General features: G+C 38.1%; 1 protein-coding gene across 4 annotated transcripts in view; it reads left to right on the top strand.

Moving 5' to 3' along the window:
• The window catches only part of Ppp2r3a (protein phosphatase 2, regulatory subunit B'', alpha), a 103,983-nt gene that overhangs the window by 71,167 nt on the left and 10,442 nt on the right, over positions 1 to 22,374 (top strand). For 2 of the 4 annotated variants that reach the window (XM_013505755.1, XM_013505757.1), the window contains exons 10-13: positions 626 to 801; positions 1,326 to 1,444; positions 3,009 to 3,115; positions 20,254 to 20,377. In XM_013505755.1, coding sequence (XP_013361209.1) covers positions 626 to 801; positions 1,326 to 1,444; positions 3,009 to 3,115; positions 20,254 to 20,377 — 526 coding nt within the window. The remainder of the gene's footprint in view (positions 1 to 625; positions 802 to 1,325; positions 1,445 to 3,008; positions 3,116 to 20,253; positions 20,378 to 22,374) is intronic. The other 2 variants (XM_005406782.2, XM_005406783.2) reach the window with 1 other exon arrangement.

The raw sequence follows: 22,374 nt of genomic DNA, 5'->3' as shown, positions 1-22,374 counted from the left end.
CAAACAAAGAAGCAAAGAATAAGGAAACTGAGATATACAAAACAGGGGAAAGGGGTCCTTAGAAGGGAATTGTTAATGAGACATGAGAGTCTGAGCAGACCATAGGAGAGTAGGTCAGAAGAAACCCGGGAAGACTTCAGCAGGAAAATGCAGCTGCCAGAACTGATGAAACTGTGTGGTCTTAGCCTAACTGCAGATATTTGGCTGTTGAATTAATAGCAAGTACATGGAAAACTAAGCAAATAAGAGTTAAAAGGAAAATACAAAGTCATAAGATCTAAACATTGAGCAGTTTATATGAAGAGGACGGGAAGAGCGTGCAGGTAAAGTGGACGGAAGTAGTGAAAGAGTTGAAATCTCATCTTTTATAGTGTGAAACCCGTACAGAGCTCTTAAAAGAGAGTATAAATAAGGAGCTGCCTGAAAATATGAAGAGAAAGAGCAAAATAGGTGTTGAAAGGGGCTGACTCTAGGATGGGAAAATAAAGGCAGAAGGGTGAAGCTGTGTCTAAGTCTAAAGTATACACACGTGTAAATTTATTTAAAAAGGAATATGGGCGGTGGCAGGTCTCGATGAACAAAGGCCCTTTACCAGGACAGCACTAATGAGCACCCTGTCTTCCAGCATCGAGTACTGGTTCCGCTGCATGGACGTGGACGGAGACGGCGTGCTCTCCATGTACGAGCTGGAGTACTTCTATGAGGAGCAGTGTGAGCGGATGGAAGCCATGGGCATTGAGCCCTTGCCGTTTCATGACCTACTGTGCCAGATGCTTGACTTGGTGAAGCCAGCCTGTGATGGTCAGAACAAATGAACAGCAACTTGCAGTTTCCACCTGTGAAATAGAGTGGGGTGCATAATCCTAGATTGCCCTAAATTATTTAACTTTCTGCAGTTTTCCTTATAGGCTTCCCGAGTACATACGTGTTTCTTCTCAGCTATTGATTTAAAACCAGCAATGGCAGAAAAATCTGCTGTTGAAGAAACTGGGTTTTTCCTTGCAACAGAAAACAGATTGGCGATTGCCAGGAGCTGGGGGTTGGCGGGGCAGGGGAGGCGGGCAGCGAGCTTGATGGATGCAGAGCTTCCTTTCGGGGTAACAGTGTTTGGAATTAAATTGTAGTAATGTTTGTATGACATCACAAGCATACTAACAGCCACTGAATTGTACCTTAAAATGGTGAATTTTATCTAGACTGTTACTATGGGTATTTTTATTAATAAAGTACATGTACACATGGACTTTTAGACATCAGTGAAAGTTTTTTTGTCTTGCCAAAACAGTTCTAAATAAAATTTACCAGATGTATTTGTTTTTATGTAGGCAAAATAACTCTACGAGATCTGAAGAGGTGCCGAATGGCTCACATCTTCTATGACACTTTCTTTAATCTGGAAAAATACTTGGACCATGAACAGAGAGATCCCTTTGCAGTCCAGAAGGTACCAGAAGTTTAACTTTAAGAACTGCAATATCAGGCTGGGTGACACATAGGCAACTTGGAAGACATTTTGTCTGGAACACATAATCCAACACACTGCCCATTGTTGAAAGGAATAAAAATGTATACCCTTTATCCCCTTCGTTTATTTTGTATTATACTTTACTTTTAATTTTTACTTTATATGAATGTTGGGGCTGGGGATTTAGCTCAGCGGCACAGCGCCTGCCTGGCAAATGCAAGGTCGTGAGTTCAATTCCTGGTACCGGAAAAAAAAAAAAATGAATGTTGTAGTTACTTTTCTCTCATTGCTGAGACAAAATACCTGATGTCCAGAATTAAGGAAGGAAAGGTTTATTTAGCTCACAGTTTGTGGAGGTTTCAGTCCATAATCAGCTGGCTCCAAGGCAGGGTGGCAAGGCACAGGGGCAGCAGTTCAAGGCAGCAGAAGACAGCAAAGCAACAAGAGCAAAGGGGTGGGGAAGAAGCAAGCCACTTACCCTCCTTTATATTGTACGCAGGCTACCAGCCCACACCATCTCAGTGTCTTCCTCTTGCACAGGCTCATGATGTTTACAAAGTAAGGACCCTGGCCTCCTGCCGAGTCACTTATTTAACTTTCTAAACTTCTCAAGTAGACACAATGTATCCACCATAACAATGAGGTAGCAATTATCTATATTCATATATGTGAAGAATATTATTAGAAAATGCTCAATAAATTCTCGGTACTGAATATATGGAAATGACAGACAAGAGCAAAAGCTGTCAACCAAAGCATATAGAGAGAAGGAAATGATTTGGAGAGAGAAAGGCTGTTTGCAGGAAGATATCACAGGTGATACAGCATCTGAGGTGGCTTTTAAAGAAACAGTACAAATGTGCTAGAGAAAAGGGTGATATTGTGTATGAGTGTTCACAGACCTCAGTCACTCCAGATTGCTGCTTTCCAAAGTGCTTGGGAGAAGGAAGGGAAAAGGTCTCACTACAAAGCTAAAGCATCTAGACATAGGCTGGGCATGGTGGTACACACCCATAATCCCACCACTTTAGGAGGCTGAGGCGGAAAGATTGCAAATTTAAGACAAATAAGGCAAGTTAGCAAGTCCCTGTCTTAAAATTAAAAAGGAGGCTGGTGATATAGCTCAGTGAGAAGATCATAAATAAATTCAATTCTCAGGTTTAAAAAGGAAAAAAGAACCTCTGGACTTAAAGCCAGGTGCATTGGTGCACAACTGTAATCCCAGCATTGTGGGAGGCTGAGGCAGGAAGATCACAAATTCAAGTCTGGCCTAGACAATTTATCAAGCTTCTGTCTCAAAAAAAGGAGCTAGGAATGTAGCTAAGAGGTAAAGAAAAACGACTCTTGACATATGAAAAATCTAGCTGCAAAACACTTCGTTATAATTTTGCAATTTGAAGTGTAGAAAATTGCCCATAGGAGTGTACCTTAGCACTTCTTTTAATATGTTGAACCACCTTCAGATAGGTTGTTTTCAGCAGTGTATGTTCGTGATGACCTACTCGCGCTCTGTGTTTGCTGATTTGTTTCCTCTTCCAATCAGGATGTTGAGAACGATGGGCCTGAGCCCTCGGACTGGGACAAGTTTGCTGCTGAGGAGTACGAGACTCTTGTTGCAGAGGAATCTGCCCAAGCACAGTTCCAGGAAGGGTGAGTGAGTGCCCTATGTCTTGTTGACCTTTTTAACAGGTGTGCCAAAGTCAGGAGTGCAGAAACCACCTTTTAAAACGCCTTTCTATTTTTTCCACTTTTGAATAGCATGAAAATGACTGATTTAACTGTTAAGTGAATACGTCTCCCAGCAGTTTTCTCCCAACTCCTTCACCAGCTTCCTGAGAGTCTTCTCACATCCCATTTCCTCTAATAAGTCATACCTTTGTAGAAAGCGAGATCCAAGAGCAGTCATAATGCTACGTGAGTGATAACAGTAAACCCTAGAGATAAAGGAACTGAAACTCCCTTCAATAATAAAGTGACCATGTTAAAATAAATTTTTATCATGCGTAGTTTCATGCATCCAATCCTGAATAAGAAGTAACTCCACATAATTTATACTAGTAGGGAAAATTCCATAAAGGGTTCATGTTAAGAAATTAAATTATGCAAGAATGTCACCAGTTGGCACTTTCAGCAGTTTTATAATTCGCTGGCTTTTTCCATCATTTTCTAGTGACTCCTTTAGCAATTCTTCTAATTATTCCTTAGTCCTTGTTTCTCTCAAGGATATGTTCACTTTACCGTGGATATGTTCACTGTTTGGTACTGTCTTGGTTACTTTTTTCTCGTTGCTGAGACAAAGTACCTGACACTCAAATCAAATCATTCATCAGATATTAAATATTTTAAGCCTGACCTTCTCACAAGAAAAGACAGAAAAGTGGATTCATAACATGATTTAATTAAGGAAGGAAAGGTTTATTTAGCTCAGTTTGTGGAGGTTTTAGTCCATACTCGGCTGGCTCCAAGCAGAGCGGCACATGGCAGAGGGCTACAGTTCATGGCGGCACAAGATAGCAGAAGCAACAAGAGCAAAAGGGAGGAGCAGCGGCCAGCAGCCTCTTTCCCTCCCTTATATTGTATGCAAACTATCTGCCCCAGGGTGGGTGTAGCACTCATATCCATAATTCCAACATTGAACCATGGATCAATCATAAACTCTAGAAGCCCGCCCCATGACTGCATGAGGCTTTGGGCGGACATCCAGACACAAACCATAACAGGTACCCTACTTTTCCCACACTTAATAATATACTTGGTCAAATGGAATTTCTGGTTTTTTTTTTTTTTTTTTAAGAAAAAAAAAATAACAAAATAACAACATAGACAAAAATAAAACAAAGCAAAAATAATAAAAATGATAACAGGATTTCAAAACAAAATGATAGGAATTAACAGTGGTTGTTATATTACATATTGTTATCTTCAACAAAATTGCTCAGATTACCAGATACAAGAATGCAAGATTAATCAAACAGTGTTTTGAGGAATCTTCATACTGATTTCCATAGTACTAGTTTACATTTCCACCAGCAATGTAGATGGGTTCCTTTTTCCCACAGTTTCTCCAGCATTTGTTGTTGGTTGATTTCTTGATGATAGCCATTCTTTGTGGGGTAAGATGGAATCTCAGTGTTGTTTTAATTTGCACTTCTCTAATGGCCAGTGATGTTCAATATTTTACTATGTAATTATCGGCCATTTTTTCACTTGCCCATTGTTTTTCACTTGCCCAGTTTTTGTATTGGGTCTTTTATTTTAAGAGGTTCCAAAATTTTTTAGTTCTTTATATATTCTAGATGTAAATCCTTTATCTGAGGAATTGCTGGCAAAAAATTTTTTCCTATTTTATAGGTTGTCATTTCACTTGAGTAGGTTCATTATTAGTGTACAAGAACACTAATGATTTTTGTGTGTTGATTTTGCATCATACCACGTTACTGAATTTGGTTATTAATTCTAAGGGGTTTTTAGTGAATTATTTCTATGGATTTTATCTCTTTAGTGGGTTATCTCCTATGTAGAGAATCATGTCATCTACAAATAGTGATAATTTGACTTTTTCTTTCCTATACACATCCCTTTTATTTCATTTTCTTGCTAATTGCTCTTGCTAACCTTTAAAGTATGTTGAATACGAGTAGTGATAAAGGACATCCTTAAATTGTTTCTGATTTTAGAAGTAAAGCTTTCAGTTTTTCCCCATTTAATACAATGTTAGAAGTAGATTTTGTCATAAATGGCTTTTATCAGATTGATTTTTTTTTTTTTTTTTGGTACCAGGAATTGAACTCAGGACCTTGTGCTTGCCAAGCAGGCGCTTGTGCCACTGAGCTATATTCCTGGCCCTATCAGATTGAAATAAAGTGCTTCTATGCCTATTTTCTTCAGTGTTTTCTTCGCTAAAGGATTTTGGATTTTTGTCAAAGGCCTTTCTCTGTCTATTGAGATGATAATGTGATTTTGTCTTTGTTTCTATTTACGTGATACATTACATTTATTGGTTTGCATATGTTGAACCATCCTTGCATCCCTAGAATGAAGTCTACTTGGTCATGGTGTATGATCTTTTTAATGGTTCATTGCATTCTGTTTGGCAGTATCTTGAAGATTTTTGCATCTATATTCACTAAAGAGGTTGGTCTATAGTTCTTTTTTTGGTTGGATCCTTGTCTGGTTTCAAAATCAAGGTAATGGTAACTCCATGGAATGACTTTGGGAGACCTCTTTCAATTTCATTCGAAAGCTTCCTCTTGGACTGTTCCCTTAACCAATATGTAGTGACCTTCTTTGCCTCTTTTGATTAGTTTTGGCTTAAGGTTTTGTAGAATTCAGCAGTGAACCCATCCAGACCTGGGCTTTTCTTAGTTGGCAAGTTATTTATTACTGCTTCAATTTCATTGACTGTTACTGCATTATTCCAGGTTTTTTAATATTCTTGCCTCATTTTTGGTAATGCTTATATATCTAGGAATCTATCCATTTCTTCTGAATTCTCCAGTGTATTGGCATAGAGGTTTGTGAAGTAGTTGTAATATCTTTTATTTTAGTAATGTCCATTGTTATTTCACCTTTTTAATTTCTGTTTGCATTGATTTGGGTCTTTTCGCTCTTCTTTTTTGTTGTTGTTGTTGGATTGGCTCTTTTGTTTATTCTTTCGAAGAACCAACAGATTCATCAGTTCTTTATAATTCTTTTTGGCCTCAATTTCATTGATTTCTGCTCCAATCTTTATAATTTCCTTCCTTGTACTAGCTTTGGGTTTGGACTGTTCTTATTTTTAGAACCTTGCAGGACTTTACATTGCTAGTTTTATTTATTTAGGCTTGCTCTGTTTTTATGATGTTGGCATTCATAGCTCTAAACTTGCCTCTTAAGACTGTTTTTATTGTGTCCCATAGGCTCTCGTATATTGTACAGACATTATTATTTAGTTTTAGAAACTGTCTTATTTCTTCCTTGATTTTTTCTGTAACCCATTGTTTACTTAAGAATGTATTGTTTAGTTTACACGCATTTGCATAATTTCTGGGTTTTGGTTTATTGCTGATTTCTAAGCTCACTGTGCTATGGTCTGATAATATACACAATGTAATATCAGTTCTTTTACATTTACTTAAGGCTGACTCCTTGGCTAGTAAGTGATCTATTTTGGAGAAAGTTCCATGTGTTGCTGAAAAGAATGTGTATTCTGTTGTTGGGTGGAATGGTCCACAGATACTTCTAGTAAGTCCATTTGTTCAACTCTGATATCTCTTTGTTGATATTTTTTGTCTAGTTGATCTATCTCTTTGCAATACTGGTATAGTATGATAAATTCCTCCACTAAATTAGTCTATTTTTATGTCTAGTAGAACTCGTTTTATGAAGTTGGGTGCACCATTGTTTGGTGCACACAGATTAATAATTGTTACCTTTTCCTGTTGGATTGTCCCCTTAACCAATGTGTAATGACCTTCTTTGCCTCTTTTGATCTGTTTTGGCTTGAAGTGCACTCTGTCTGAATGTTAGATAGCTGCTATATTCAGGTTGCTGTGACATGGAGCTTTGTTTTCCATACTTTGATATTTGCTCTGTGAGTTTGTTTTGGGATTAAATGTGTTGCTTGTTGGATTTTGTTTCTTATCCATTCGTCCAATCTGTCTTTTGACTGGGGAGTTGAGATCATTCACACTGAGTTATTACTGATAGATATTGACCAACTCCTGTCATTGTCTTATTTTCCTGTTAGTGATTCCCTGTCTTTCCCTTCTACCGGGTATATTCATTCTATTAAACTTTTTGTCATTGTTAGCTTCCTTGTCTCTTTTAGGGTATCTTTGAGAATTTTTTGTAATGGTCATGAATTTCTTTAGGTATGCTTTATCATGAAAGTATCTTATTTCTCCATAAGTTTTACAGCATAGTTTTGCAGGTCAGCCTGAGATGGAAATTGTTTTCTTTTAGGGTTTGGAACATTTTATTCTTAAGCTGTCCTGGTCTTGAAGCTGTCTTGGGCTGAGAAATGTGCTGCAATTTTGATGGGTTTTCCTTTACAAGTGATTTGTTGCTTTTCTCTAACTGCTTTTAAGATTCTATTGTTGTGTTGGGCTTCCAAGGTTTTGACTATGATGTGTCATGGAGAGGTATTTTTCTGATTGTAGTTATTTGGCATTCTATATGCCTCACTTAACTTTATGTTAAATTCTTTCACCTTAGCTGGAAAGTTCAGAGGGTTTTTTTGGTTTGTTTTTGGTTTTTTTTTTTTTTTTTTTTTTTTTTTGGGGGGTTTTTTGTTTGTTTTGTTTTCTGGTACCGGAAATCAAACTCACAACCTTGCGCTTGCCAGGCAGGCACTGTGCCGCTGAGCTAAATCCCCAGCCCTGGTTTGTTCATTTTTGTTTTGTTTTGTTTTGTTTTTTGATACAGGGTTTCACTATGTAGTTCAGGCTGGCCTTGAACTCACAATGTACCCTAAATTTTCAGCTATTATTACAGTAACCTGGGTTTTTCTGTCATTTATGCTGTCTTCTGGTTTTTTTTCACTAATTCTAATTAGTCTTAGATTAGTCCTGTGTCATCTGGGAGCTGCTGGATTCATTTTTCATATTCTTTTGTTGTTTTTAAGGTCTCTCTCATTAATTGGTCACTGAGAACAGCCCTGTCTCCTACTTCTGAGACTGTGTCCTCCCATTGGTCACTAATACTGCCCATACATTCATCAGAATTGTTAATCTCTCGTATTACTATTTGGAGCCCTTTTATGGACTCTAATCCTTTTCTGTGCTGGTCAGGCATGTTCTACATTTTTTTGTTTAGGTCTGTTCACTTTTTATTAATGTCTTCAAATTCATGATTTTGTTAAATTGAAAGCCCAGCCCAATATCTTGTTACGTATATCTTCTGTAGTATTGCCAATTGCCTGTTGACTGTTTCGTTATCTCCCCCTTTATACTGGTGCAGATAATTTGAGTGTGAGACTTTTGGTTTCCTCCCTTTTGATGTGCAGTGCATCAGCTTTGAGGGAGTGGGGAGTTTTTGGAGGCATTTTGTTGCCTTGTCTTCTCATGTTTCTTTTTTGGCTTTTGGTTATTGGTTGGTTGGTCCATTATTTGGTTGTTGGTTTTCTGGTGTTTTGTGGTTTTTTTTAAGACACAGTCTTGCTGTGTAGTTCAGGCTGGGCTTAAACTCATTATATAGCCAAAGCTGGTCTTCAACTTGAAGCAGTCTTCCTCCCTTAGCCTCCTGAGTGCTGGAATTACAGATATGTGCCACCACACCTGGCTTCATGTTTTCTGTTTTTGTTTATATGTTTGTTTATATGTTTATGGGTTTATTATAGTGGAAAGTTTTGAAGGAGCCCTCTTCAGTTGGTGTCTACTTTTCAGTGGTGTTCTCTGTGCATGGTTAATTATAGCCCTTTGCCTTTGTCCCACAACCCAGCCACCTCCATGTTCTTGAGAGAGAAAGTTACAGGGTGTTTGGCCCAATACACAGTTCTCCCAGAATGGGCCACAGTATTATTAATGACCCCCAGGTAGTCTAGATAGTGGCATCTCAAGAAAGCAAATTGATAGCAACAACTACAACATCTTGCTTGTAGTAATAAAATCAGCATCAGTTATAATATTAAATACAAACTGAACATTGACAAATCTTAAGGACCAATAAAAAAAACCACCTTCCCTATAGAAATCTATAATTATAAACAGTAGGACAACCCATATATTAACCCACTACCAACTCCAGTAAATAGCTAATAAATGAAACAGCTTTACCTCTACTAACACCAGCACAGTATTCAGCAGCATGAGGGTAAAGTTAACTATTCATCTAGAAATTCAGAAAGCAGAATAGTTATATTAGTAAATTCAGGGGGTTGGAAAATGAAAAAAAAAGAAAAATTTGAAAAACGAATTGATGGACTATGAGAAAGAAGAGCGTAAGATGTGGGGGTCCTGTTAAGGAGAAATTACTAGTGATAGAGAATTGACACTGGAAAGAACAAACAAGAAAAGGATAAAGAGCAAAAACTGGAAAAAGAAAAAGGAAGAGAAAAAAGTTGAAAGGGAAAAAAAGAAGCTAGGAGAGAAAAAAATAAAATGGTAGAAAAACCCCTAACCCCCTCCCCCGCAAAAAAAAAAACCAATAAAGTAACCATAAAAATAATACAAAATAGGAAAATCAAAGCAATTGAGTCAAAGAAAAAATTCCATTGTTATTGAATGAGTGGTTTCTTTACACAATCTGCAGTCTTGGGATCCAGCCAGATTCGATTTTCTATGCGTTCCTTTAGGGCCTACAGGTCTTTGAGGTGCCTTCCTTGCTCTAGAGGCTCCTCTGTTTGTTCCCCCGAGACTGTGGTTTCCATTCTCGCCCAGGGGTGTCCTTGCTTGGTGGTAGATGGGAAACACCATCAGTCCTAGGTTCTCTGCATGATGTAGGCCACAAGGCAGGGGTTCAGGTGGGCTGTTGGACTGAATGTCGACAGTTGTGGAGTCTGGTTGCTCCCTTTTCTCCCCGGGTGTAGTCTCGGCCTCTGCTTCTTCACGCTGTGCTCCCCTGGGGCCAGGGCACCGCTCCTCCATTTTATGTCCACTCTCTCACTTGGTGCTGCTCCTCTGGTGCGGGCCTACTCTCTCCTATAGGGGAGCACAGCTCCCATAGAAAGAAATTCTAACCTATTATACTAAGCCAAGATAATATTCATGCATAAAAACACAGATGGGTATTTTTAAATATGTAAGTATTGGAGGTAATATAGCACCCTTAAGCCCTTTAAAAACATAATCGTATAACCAAGAGACAAGCCAAAGCAGTTAAATATTAAATGAATTAAGATTCCTTTAAAAAACGGTCGTGATGACATCAGATTTTTTTTGTTTTTTTTTTGGGCGGGGGGTTTGTTTCTTGGTTTTTGGTTTTTTTCTTCTGGTACCAGGAATCAAACTCATGACCTTGCGCTTGCCAGGCAGGTGCTGCGCCACTGAGCTAAATCCCCAGCCCAGATATCAGATTTTTGAAGAAAAAAAAAAATAGGAAATTGAGAACTGTTATTTGCAGACATGGTAAACTAGTTCCTGAAAATAGATATAAAAAATATTTTGTGGTTTATGTCACAGACCTATAAAATACATATTAGATACTAAATAAAACCTCTTTAAAAAGCAGTAATATAGACAAACTCTTCTTTTCAAGGAGGTAGAGTGAACACTGCTATAGTCTCCAGTCTCTCACACCATATGAAAATAAGAAATACAAAGTACCACTTGAAGAAGACAAACTTCCAGGGACCATAAAATAGGGAAAGGAGACAAGGTCAGACTGAAGGAGACAGCAGCTTCATTCCTTTTAATAGAACACAAAAGACAATTATTACAGATAACAGGAGCATCACTTAGTAATCCACACCTGAATTTGACTGAAACCTAGAATAGTAAGACCCAAAGAAGCAACATCCAGGTAGGTCAGCCCTGTACATACCACCCTACTCCTGAAGAAGAGACAGAAGCAACGAGGTGCAAGCAGAGGCAGCAGTCTATTCTCATCGACACAGAAAAGTGGACAAATAGAACACAGTTAAGAAATATCAGTACTCACACAGACACCTGAAATCCCAATACTCAGGAGGCTGAGACTAGAGGATTGCTGTGAGTTCGAGGCCAGCCTGGGCTACATAGTGAGTTCAAGGACAGCCTGAACTACATAGCAAGACCCTGTTTCAAAAAAACAAAAAATATACTCAATATATACAAGAACTTTAACCCCTGGAAGACAACACAGCAATCAGAACGTTACATCAAAACAAATACATGTATTGTTTTCAGCGGGTAAGAGTAAATATCATGGTATTGAGGCAGTGTCTTAAAAATTAAAATAATAAAAACTCTGGTCATTGGGCTGAACAGGTGGACACAGCTGAAATATTTTTCATTGGGGTAAGAAATCCTTTTAGAAAGCAGTAGAAAAAACAGCCAAATAATTCCTAGATTTTAAGCTATATAAGCAAGTAGGAAAATTCTGCCTTAGCTTTGCTCATTGATGAGACAAAATACCTGACCAAAGGCAAAGAAGGAAAGGTTTATTTAGCTCACAGTTTGTAGAGGTTTCACTTCATAGTTGGCTGGCTCCAAGGCAGGGAGGCCTGGCAGAGGGGCATTGCAGAGGACAAACAGTTCATGGTGAGCAGAAGGCAGGAAGACAGCAAAGCAGGGATGTCACAAAGAGCAAACAACCACAGCAGCTCTTTGTCCCTTATATTCTAACCAGGCTACCCACCTTTAGGACAGGTAGCACTAACAGGATGGGCCTTCCCACTGTCTACTCCCAGATCTATGCAGAACCAACCAGTGAACTAATTTAGTAATCACACACTCTAGATCCAGCCACCTCTGAAAAGCTCTCCCTAGGATCACATGAGGCTTTGAGGGGACATCTAGACACAAGCCATAACAGATACATAGAGTCAGAAATGAGTAATTTTTTAACCAGGTTGTAAATATCAGGGCTAATAAAAAAAAATATGTGTGACACACCGTCATTAATTCTCCTCAAAATACTACCCCCTCTTCAAACACACTTACTCCGTCATTCTTGCCACTTTCTAAAGCACTTCTAGAAGCCCTCTTTTGTGTCTTTCCAAGATGTGGTCAAAACTATGGTGAACGCTGCTACCAAGTGCCATCCATCAGATAGGTAGGCTCATAAAAACTTTATAGTGTGTCCTTAATCACCATAGATCTAGCACTGTGTAACTTCTGGCTTCTCTCTATTCAAAATGATCATGAAAAGTAAACATTTTGAATCTATTCAGGAAATCAAGATAGCCATGACAGCACAATTAAAGACACTCCTAATACAAAGATACTAACTTCATATCATTTTTAACATCACAAAATATTCTTTTAATATTTTTTCAGGTTTTCTTTGTTTTGGGGGGATTGGGGTTTGGTTTTGGGGGAAGGGGATTGAGACAGGGTCTCACTATGTAATCCAGGCTGGTCTTGAACTCACAGCAACCCTCCTGTCTCAGCCTCCCGAGTGCTGGGATTACAGGCATATGCCACCACACCTGACCTTTTCTTCAAATTTAAAAAGATAAAAGTATTGTTAGAGTATAGGTTGTACCAAAACAGATTGCAGTTTTGGCCCAGAGGCTATAATTTGTTGATCCCTGTATTTAGAGTGAAAATGCAGATCACAAAAAATAAAGAACTTAAAACCTACCAGAACAAAAATAGATTATCATCAGAAAGGAATGGAGAAATATTATTTAAGTACTGCAGAGAGATTAACTTTGAACTGAGAATTTTCTGCCTACTAAAATGTGAAAACCAAATAAAGACATTTTCAGAGTTTCAGATGTACAGAAAGTTCATTCACCTCCCACAGACCATATCTGAAAGAAGTAGTAGATGATACGCTTCATCAAGCAGGTAAATAACCAAGATGGCAGCACATGCCTGTAACCCAAGCACTAGGAAGCCTGAGGCAGGAGGATCACTGCAAGGTTGAAGTCAGCTTGGGCTACATAGTGAGTTCAAGGCCAGCCTAAACTATATGGCAAGACTCTGGCTCAAAAAAACAAATAATATTAATAACTTTAAAAATAAATAAAAACTAAGCAAAGAAGGTAAATAGAGCCTAGAGGGAATAGTGGAATACCAGAACAGTCATGGGTTGGGAGTGTAGCTCAGGAGGATGTGTGCTTAGCATGTGCAAGGCCCTGGATTCAATCCCCAGCACTAAAAAACAAACAAAAATAGTTGTGAGCAATTAAAATAGTAAAAATTCATTTCAAGGATAAGAAAAGTATTAAATAGAAATATTGTTAACATAAGACAGCACAAGGATTGGAGCAATATTCTGTGGTTCTTCATTACAGTAGAGATTATAGATAGCAGTAAATATGTATTTACCTAAAAGTGGCTATGTTAAAAGTTTTAAGGTCACAGTCCAAAAATGGGCATCTGACATGAATACCCACTTCTCAGATGAAGAAATACAAACAGCAAATAAATACATGAAAAAATTGTTCAACATCATTGGTCATTTGAAAGATACAAATTAAAACAACACTGAGATTCCATCTCACCCCAGAAAGAGTGGTTATTATCAAGACATCAAACAGTAACAAATGCTGGAGGGGCTGTGGGGAAAAAGGAACCCTTCTCCACTGTTGGTAGAGTGCAGACTGGTGCAACCACTGTGGAAATCAGTCTGGAGGTTCCTCAAAGAGCTAGGATTAGACGTCCCATTTGACCCAGCTATTCCCCTCCTGGGTATCTTAGAAGAATTAAAAACATTGTACCACAGCGATATATGTGCATTCATGTTTTATAGCAGTACAATTTGTAATAGCTAAATCGTGGAAACAACCTAAATGCCCATCAACCAAGGAATGGGTAAAAAAAAGATGTGGTGTTTTTATACAATGGAGTACTACTCAGACATAAAGAAGGATAAACTGGAGACTTTTATAGGTAAATGGATGCAACTCAAGACCATACTCATTAGTGAAATATACCAGATGCACATGTATAAACATCATATTGTCTCCCTAGTGTGAAAAGGTGAAAGAAATAAGATCCAAAATGTACAATAAATATTGTAAAATGGGAAGAAACTTCAAAGGGAAAGAGAAACTTGGATGGGGGAATGGAGAAAAGGAAGAAGGGAAAAGAAAAAAATATATATATATGTATATATATATAAAGATACTACTAATTTCTCTTAGTTCGTTGAAAAGAAAGATTTGTGCTAATATTTTTGAACAATTAAATGCCAATATCTTGTATTCTGAGTAACTAATTTAAAGATAACAATACGCAATGTATTAACCATTGTTACCCTCCTATTATCTTGTTTTGAAATTTTTTGGTTTTTTCTCTTTAAAATAAAAAAATTAAGGTCAATTACCAGAAGAATAAAAATAAAGTGGAAAACTTTCAAATCAGGGTCTCACTATTTTGCCCAGGCTAGTCTTGAACTCTGGGTACAAATGATCCTCCTGCCCTCGCCTCCAAGTAGTTGGGATTACCTGCACACGCTGCTGGGCCCAGCTTGGAAAAAAAGACTCTTAAAACTGAGCAGACTGGAGTATTTCCCTTTTGTATACTCCCTACTTCTGCAGAGTAGCTGTCTGCCATGTCTCTCTCTCTTCCCATTTTCTACCACCTTCCAATAAATCGTCTTCCTTTATTTAAAAAAAGCACTAAGCAAACTAAGGCTACTACCTCCTTAACAAATACAGGGTATTAATTTTATCTCTGGAAAATAACCAGTTAAAGTGTTACAGGGGAAAAAATCTCCTTCACAGTAGCAAGAAAAAAAGTAACTTGAAAAATATGTATGAAGAAAGCTGTAAAAGTTTACCAAAGGATACAAAGACCTGTTGCCATGTAAAAATTAGTTTAATATAATCCCCCAATGACACTGTGGAACTTGATGATTCTGAAATCCTCTTGCAACAATAAAGACACAAGAGTAGCAGTGAATTTTGAAAAGGAACAAAGACAAGGACAGGGGAGGTGGTAAGCCTATAATAATAAACCTGGTGTAATATTCATGCCAAACAAGTTAGAACCCTTCTGTGTCCATGGGTTCTGCATCTGTAGATTCAACCAATCATGTATTAAAAATATCTCGGAAAAAATGTATACTGAACATATATGGGCTTTTTTTCTTGCCATTCCCTAAGGTATTGAGATAGCATTTATTTTGTATTATAAGCAATCTAGAGATGATTTAAAGCATTTGGACAACTATATTACAAATATGACATCTTAAATATGTCAGGAAAAGACTAGTCTGTAAATTATTAGTTTTACATGGTGGGGTGGGGAAAGTGGGTGTTAAACTAGTATGTGTGCATGCTGATAAAAGACTTCAGAAGCACAGAAATAATGGGAGAGATTTATAAAGAAATTAATACACTTGAATACATTTTTAAAATAACAAATTCTGTACCATAAGCTGGGTTGCATGATGTGACCAATATTATTTGTTTATAAGTAGGGTTTTTTAAAATCAACAATAAGAAGATAAATATTGCCCAATTCCTTTTGTTTTCAGTTTTTGTTTTCGTTTTTTTGCTAAGATTATAGATCTGTACCATGACACCCAATTCTAAAACAGTCAACACAGGAATTTCATTCAGGAAGCAAACATGAAAATTACTATCTCACAAACATTAAAATGCAGTAGCCATATCTGATAGTTTTAAATACAGAGCCACAAAATGTTTCTGAAAAAAAATTTTAAAAATCAACTGTTACAGTTGGAGATTTCCACACTCCTCATTTAGGTGATTAATAGAACAGCTGTAGACAGTAAGGATACAGAAGACTTCAACAACACCGTCAGTGCATTTTATTTAATGTCAGAGAACACTCCACAAAACCATAAAATATGTTCTTTTTACAAGGGCACGTGTGACTTCTCTAGGACAGACCATATGTTAGGCTAGTAAAACAAGACGTTAGAGAAACTGAAACACACTGCAGTAATAAAAATATTTTGTCTGACCAAAATGCAATTAAATTAGAAGTCAGTAACAGAAATCTGGGAATCCCAAAATATTTGGTAATTAACAGACCCTCAGGACTCATGTGTCAAATTAAAAAGCACAGGAAAGCCAAGCATATCTATGTAACCCCACTACTTGAGCGGCTAAGACAGGAGGATTGCAAATTCAAGGCAGACTGTGCTGCATAGTGAGTTCAAGGCCAGCCTGAACTGCCCCCCCACCCACACACAGAGAAGTTAAAAATTATCTTGAAATTAATGAAGATAAAAGAACATTAGGAGCTGGAGATATAGCTCAGTGGCATAGCGCTTGCCTTGCAAGCATGAGGTCATGAGTTCGATTCCTGGTACCACCAAAAAAAAATTTGAAAAGAACATGAAAATATATAATATATGAGATGCAGTAGAAGCAGCTTTTTGTTTTGTTTTGTTTTGGAGATAGGGTCTCACTCTGTAGTTCCAGATGACCTTGAACTTACTATGTAGTCCAGCCTGGCCTCAGACTCAAAGTGATCCTCCTGCCTCAGCATCCCGATTGCTGGGAGTACACACGTATGCTACCACACCTGGCTAAAAGCAGTTCTTAGAGATATTTATGGCTTCAGAAGGTCTTACATCAATAACTAAGCTTGTATTGTAAACTAGAAAAAGAGCAAATAAGACCCAAGATGAGTAGGAAGAAGGACATAGTAAATCACAGTAGAAACTTGTGAAATAGAAAACAGCAAAACTATGTGAAAGAATAAATGAAACGAAAAGTTGGTTCTTTGGAAAGATTAAAAAAGAAAGAGAGAGCCAGGCGTGGTGACTCACGCCTGTAATCCCAACACTTGTGAGGCTGAGGCAGGAGGATCGTTGCGAGTTCGAGGCCAGCCTGGGCTACAAAGTGAGCTCAAGGCCCGCATGAGCTGCAAGACCTTGTCTCAAAAAAAAAAGAAATCTTCAACCAGATCAGGTTAAATGGCGGGGAGGGGAACAGAGAGAGGGGAAGAGAGAGACAGAGAGAGAATAAAAGTCAGGAAGAGGCATCACAGTAAACACCGCAGAAGTTAAGAGAGCTGTAAGGTAGTACTATGAATAGCATTACTTAATTACATTTCACACTTTAGATGAAATGAGACAAAATCCTAGAAAAATTTAAATTACCAAAACAGACTCAAGAAGAAATAGAAAATTAAGAGTAGACTTACGTCAAATAAAGATTCTAAATTAGTTATTAAGTCTTCCCCACAAGAAAAGTCTAGGACCAGATGACTTTACTGGTGAATTCTGTATAATATTTAAGGAAAAAGAATAGTACTAGTCTTTCACAAATACTTTTAAAAAATAATAAGAGGGAATCCTTCTGTACTCATTTATAAAGCCAGTATTATCCTCATACCAAAAGAGCCAAAGACATCCCAAGAAAGGAAAAGTACAAACCAGTATCATGTTGCATTGTGCAGCCATGGCAGATAGAGAATGAAGAATTACTTGTGGAGATGAGACTCAGTTCAATCACCAAGAACCCAAGGGGCCATCTCAGCTGAGAGCAGCCAGAGTTAGGCAGACTCCTAGCAATAGTAGCAAAGCTTCAAACTCTCAAGCTTTCATTCAGAATATTAATGTAACACAGAAAAGCAGTTTGGGCAAGAAGCTGTCTCAGGGCTGGGCAGTTTTCTTAGGGCAGAGGAAAGGACAGCAGCCAGACACAACATACCCCACTAATCTAAACTTCTTGTGGGACCATTCACTTCTCACAGAGCCTGTGTGCTTTTGCCCCCAGTTTAACCATTCACTCCTTGGCCAAGTCTCCCAAGTATTCCTCATGAACATCAATACAAACTGCCTAAAAAATACTAGCACATCAAGCTCATCAACATATAAAAAAATTATACACCACGACTAAGTGGGATTTATCTCAGGAGTGGAAGGCTGGCTAAAAATCTGAAAATCAATTAATGTAATGCCACGTATAAGTCAAATAAACAATCCAAAAGTATGATGAGGCAGGGTGTGGTGGCACACGCCTATAATTCCAGCACTCAGGAGGCTAAGGCAGGAGGGTCGCTGCACGTTCAAGGCCAGCCTGGGCTACATAGTGAGTTCAAGCGAGCCTGAACTACATAGCGCTGAACTACATAGCAAGATGCTGTCTCAAAAGACAAACAAACAAACAAAATTACCATCATTAACAAAATCCAGTATCCAATTCACAATTCATGGTGAAAAACTAAATGTCTTGCCCCGAGTCTCAAGAACCAGGCAGAGATGTTTCTGTACCTCTCCACTTCTAATCAGCATTATCACTGAAGGTCTCACCCCATGCAGTAAGACAAGAGAGACAGTCTGAGCCAGGCATGGTGGTAGACACCTGTACTCCCCTGGCATACAGTGAGACGAGGTTGGACACCAGCCTGGAGCCCTCACGGAGACCTTGTATCAGAACTTTTTCAAAAGGGTTGGGAACATAGCTCAGTGATAGTTTGCCTGGTAGGTCTTAGGCCCTGTGTTAACTCCCCAGTACCAGGGAGTAAAAATCCAACTGGGAAGGAAGTAAAACTGCCTTATGCATAGATGATATGACCTGTATATAGAAAATTCAAGGATTACATAAAAGATGTCAGAACTTTTGAGTTAGCATGGTCTCAGAATACATGCTCAGTATACAAAAATTAGTAGTATCTCCATATAGTAGGAATAAATAGTCTAATAATGAAATTGAAGTAAGAATATTCAAAATCTCATCAAAAAGACTTAGATGCAATGAAAGCTTCAAAATAGTGCTGAGAGAAATGAAAGATGACCTTAAATAGAATGCTCATTATTGCTAAAATGTCAGCTATGTGCAGAAACAGAACACATGGGCTGGTGGATTCTAGCTGGAGGATTTGAAAAAACAAATTGAAAAGGATGTTAGTATATCAGTAACAAAATGATTAAAATGGAAGACTGTAGTATCAGTCAAAACTATGAGGAATCTGATATTTAGAAAAAAGCAAAGAAGTCAATAGTGCTGAATGCTTTAAGAGATTGAAGAACAGTTGGACTAGGGACTCTGAAGCAAGTAAATGGAATTTTCATAAGAGTGGAATGTATGTGATTTTGGAAGTGTAATTTTTCAGAGATGAGTTATAAAGAATTGGTAGAGATGCTATGAGGACGTCCTTTAGCCAAAGAACCATTAAAACATACTGATGCACACATTGTCCATGTAAAAAACATTTATTTTCCTAAGCTACTAGCAACAGTAGAGAAGGACAGAAGCATTCTGAACTAGGTATCAGTATCTTTAATGAATTAGTCAGGATTTTGGTCGATGCAAATATGAAGTAGATTTTGTTGGTGGTAGTGGGTTTGTTTTTGTTTGTCGAGACAGGGTCTCATTATGTAGTTCAGATTGGCCTTGAACTCATTATGTAGCCCAAGCTGGCCTTGAACTCACAGCAATCCTCCTGCCTCAGCCTCCTGAGTGCTGGGATTACGGGTGTGCATTACCATGACCAGCACAGAGGTTAGTTTTTCAGAGTGCTGGAAGAATATTGTAGAGCAAGACAGCAGAGAACTCACATAGCATAACCTGTGTGCTACCTAAGATGAGACTGTTGCCTATATTCCATTGCTGCCTTCATCTCTTTGTGCTCTTAAGAACTCTACTTGAGCCGAGTGTGATGGCACACACCTGTAATACCAGCACTCCAGAAGCTGAGGCAGGAGGATCACCACAAGTTTGAAGTTTGAAGCCAGTCTGGGCTATATAGTGAGTTCAAGGCCAGCCTGAACTGTATAGCGAGACCCTGTCTCAAAAAAAAAAAAAAAAAAGAAAGAAAAAAGAGAAGGTACTTGAGAGAGGTAGAGAGAGAAAGCTATACCTGAGAGAGCTATAGAAGGTTCTTCATTCATCATTCATTTAACTGAATGTTAAAGGAGTGTTTGAGGAAGCTAGGATTGTAGGAATTTCTGGTTTCATAGGAAGATTTCCAGAAGTGCCAGAGGAATAGTTTTGGAGGGGCAGGATGAATGAGTGGGATGTCCTTTCAGGAAGCAAGGCATCTTGAGAATCATGGGGATGAGACTAGAGCTACAAATGGCTTAAAACTTTGTGTCCTCGCTGCATAACTGCCACAGTGGCACAGCGTTCACATGCGTGCTGCACAGAAGCTGAGTAGAAGTCAAGGACATACGGCAAACAGCATGAGGGAAGGAAGATGCTTTGCCCTAAAAGAATCATGTACATTATATTTAAACACTCTGAAAGGGAGGTCCTGTGGGTTTGGGAGGTGGTGGAATACTCCTTTCCCTTCCAGTGCCAGCAGCTACCGTGAGAACGTTTGTGATGAGCAAGTGGGCAAAAACGAGAGTGAGCCACGTGCATGGTCTCTCACGGAAGCAGGAGAGAAGCACATTTCCCATAGTTCACGTGAGCACCCGGTGGGTATACCTTCCCTTCCCCATCACTATTTCTTTATTTCCATCAAGGTGATTATCTTAAATTATCATTAATTTGTTTACTACTTCATTTATTTAAATGTGAAATCAATAAGAGTGGTGATTCTCTATTGTTCAGTACAGCCTCTCCAGTGTCTCGATAACTACTATTATTAAAGATCCTTATTCCTTTTGACCCAGGCCACTTATATTAAGGGCACTTTGAAGATGATGTACATCAGTGTAATACTTGGATAATTTTGCCTTAGAAAAACAGAATGCTGTGAAGTGCCTGCTACTTAGTATAAATTTTCCACTATAAATTGTCTTGTATTATAAAAAGTGAAATCATGATGAGTCATGAACTCAGTTTTCCCCAAATCCCTAAACAAAATTATACTGGTTTTTTGTTGGAGAAATTAATAAACTGATGTTAAAATTTACACAGAAATGAAAAGTTTTAGCATAGCCAAAAACACTTTGAAAAGAACAAAGTTGAAGGACTCAAGCTTCCTTCTATTTTCTTTCTTTCTTTCTTTCTTTCTTTCTTTCTTTCTTTCTTTCTTTCTGGTACTGGGAATCGAACTCAGGACCTTGCACTTGCCAGGCAAGCGCTTGTGCCACTGAGCTATATCCCTGGCCCTGTTTATAATGTTATTAAAGTGGATCATATTCTTTGTTTGTGTGTTTTGTTTTGGTACCAGGAATTGAACTCAGGACCTTGCACTTGCCAGGCAGGAGCTTATGCTGCTGAGCTATAGCCCCAGCCCAAGCTTCCTAATTTCAAAACTTACTATATTGGGCTGGAGATGTGGCTTATTGGTAGAGCACTTACCTAGCACATGCAGAGCCCAAGGACTGATTCCTAGTACCACAAAAAAAAAAAAAAAGTATTATAAAGCAAACAGTCAAGACATTGCAGCATGATAAGCATATACATAAAACAAAGGAAAAATATTTATGAGCTTTTTAAGGGAAAAACAACTAAAAAATGAAAATTAGACTTCCTTCAAAATTAAAAACTGTTCCTCTTCAAGACACTATTAAGAAAATGAAGAGACTGAGAGAAAACATTTCTAAAACATTTTGATAAAGGATTCATAATCCAGAATATGTAAACAAGTCTTACAATTAATAATAAAGACTAATAACCCAATTTTAAATGGCCAAGTGATAGGAGTAAGTACTACAAAAGAGGTGCAGATAGCAAATAGGCATGTGATAAGATGCTGTGTCACTAGGCATTAGGAAAATCCACATTAAAGCACAGTAATATATATTACACAGCCACTAGGACAACTGAAATCACCTGTTGGCAGTGATGTAGCGAAACTGGAACCTTTATGCACTGGGCTGATGGGCCTATAAAATTGTACAACCTCTTTAGAAATGTTTGGCAGTTTCTTAAAAAGCTAAATGTCTAGTTACCCTCTGAATCAGTAATTTCAACCTAGAAAGTTCCCCAAGAAAAGTGCTTACCCACTTGTAGAGGAAAGTTCGTAACAGCATTATTATTGAAGCCTCAAACTAGGATAATATATATGTGCATCAAACTGGGGAACTGAAAAAACTGCACATGTCCAGACAGTGGAATTTTATGCAGAAATAAAGAAGTGAACTATTGATAAACAAATATGGATTGAACTCAGATATTAACTGAAAGAAGTTAGACCAGGAAAAAAAAGGTGTGAATATACACAAACTAAATGATACCCCAGAACACTGACAGTGACTAACTCTGGGCAGTAAAGTTGCAAGTAATTTGGGTTTTTTATACTGTTCTATAACTTCCAAGATTTATATAATGAATGTGTATTAGCAAACAGGAAAAGCTTTGTTTTTCCTCCGTTACCTTTTGACATGGGTGGTGTTCCCTGTAGAACAGTTAGAATATAAAAATCGTCACCTAAAATCTAGCACCCATTCACACCTGTAATCCCAGCACTTGGGAGGCTGATGCAGGAGGATCACTGTGAGTTCAAGGCCAGCCTGGGCTACAT

Source organism: Chinchilla lanigera, unplaced genomic scaffold, assembly GCF_000276665.1.
Source record: "Chinchilla lanigera isolate Chin_1 unplaced genomic scaffold, ChiLan1.0 scaffold00100, whole genome shotgun sequence".
Classification (NCBI taxonomy): domain Eukaryota; kingdom Metazoa; phylum Chordata; class Mammalia; order Rodentia; family Chinchillidae; genus Chinchilla; species Chinchilla lanigera.
This window is presented reverse-complemented; position numbering and strand designations above follow the sequence as displayed.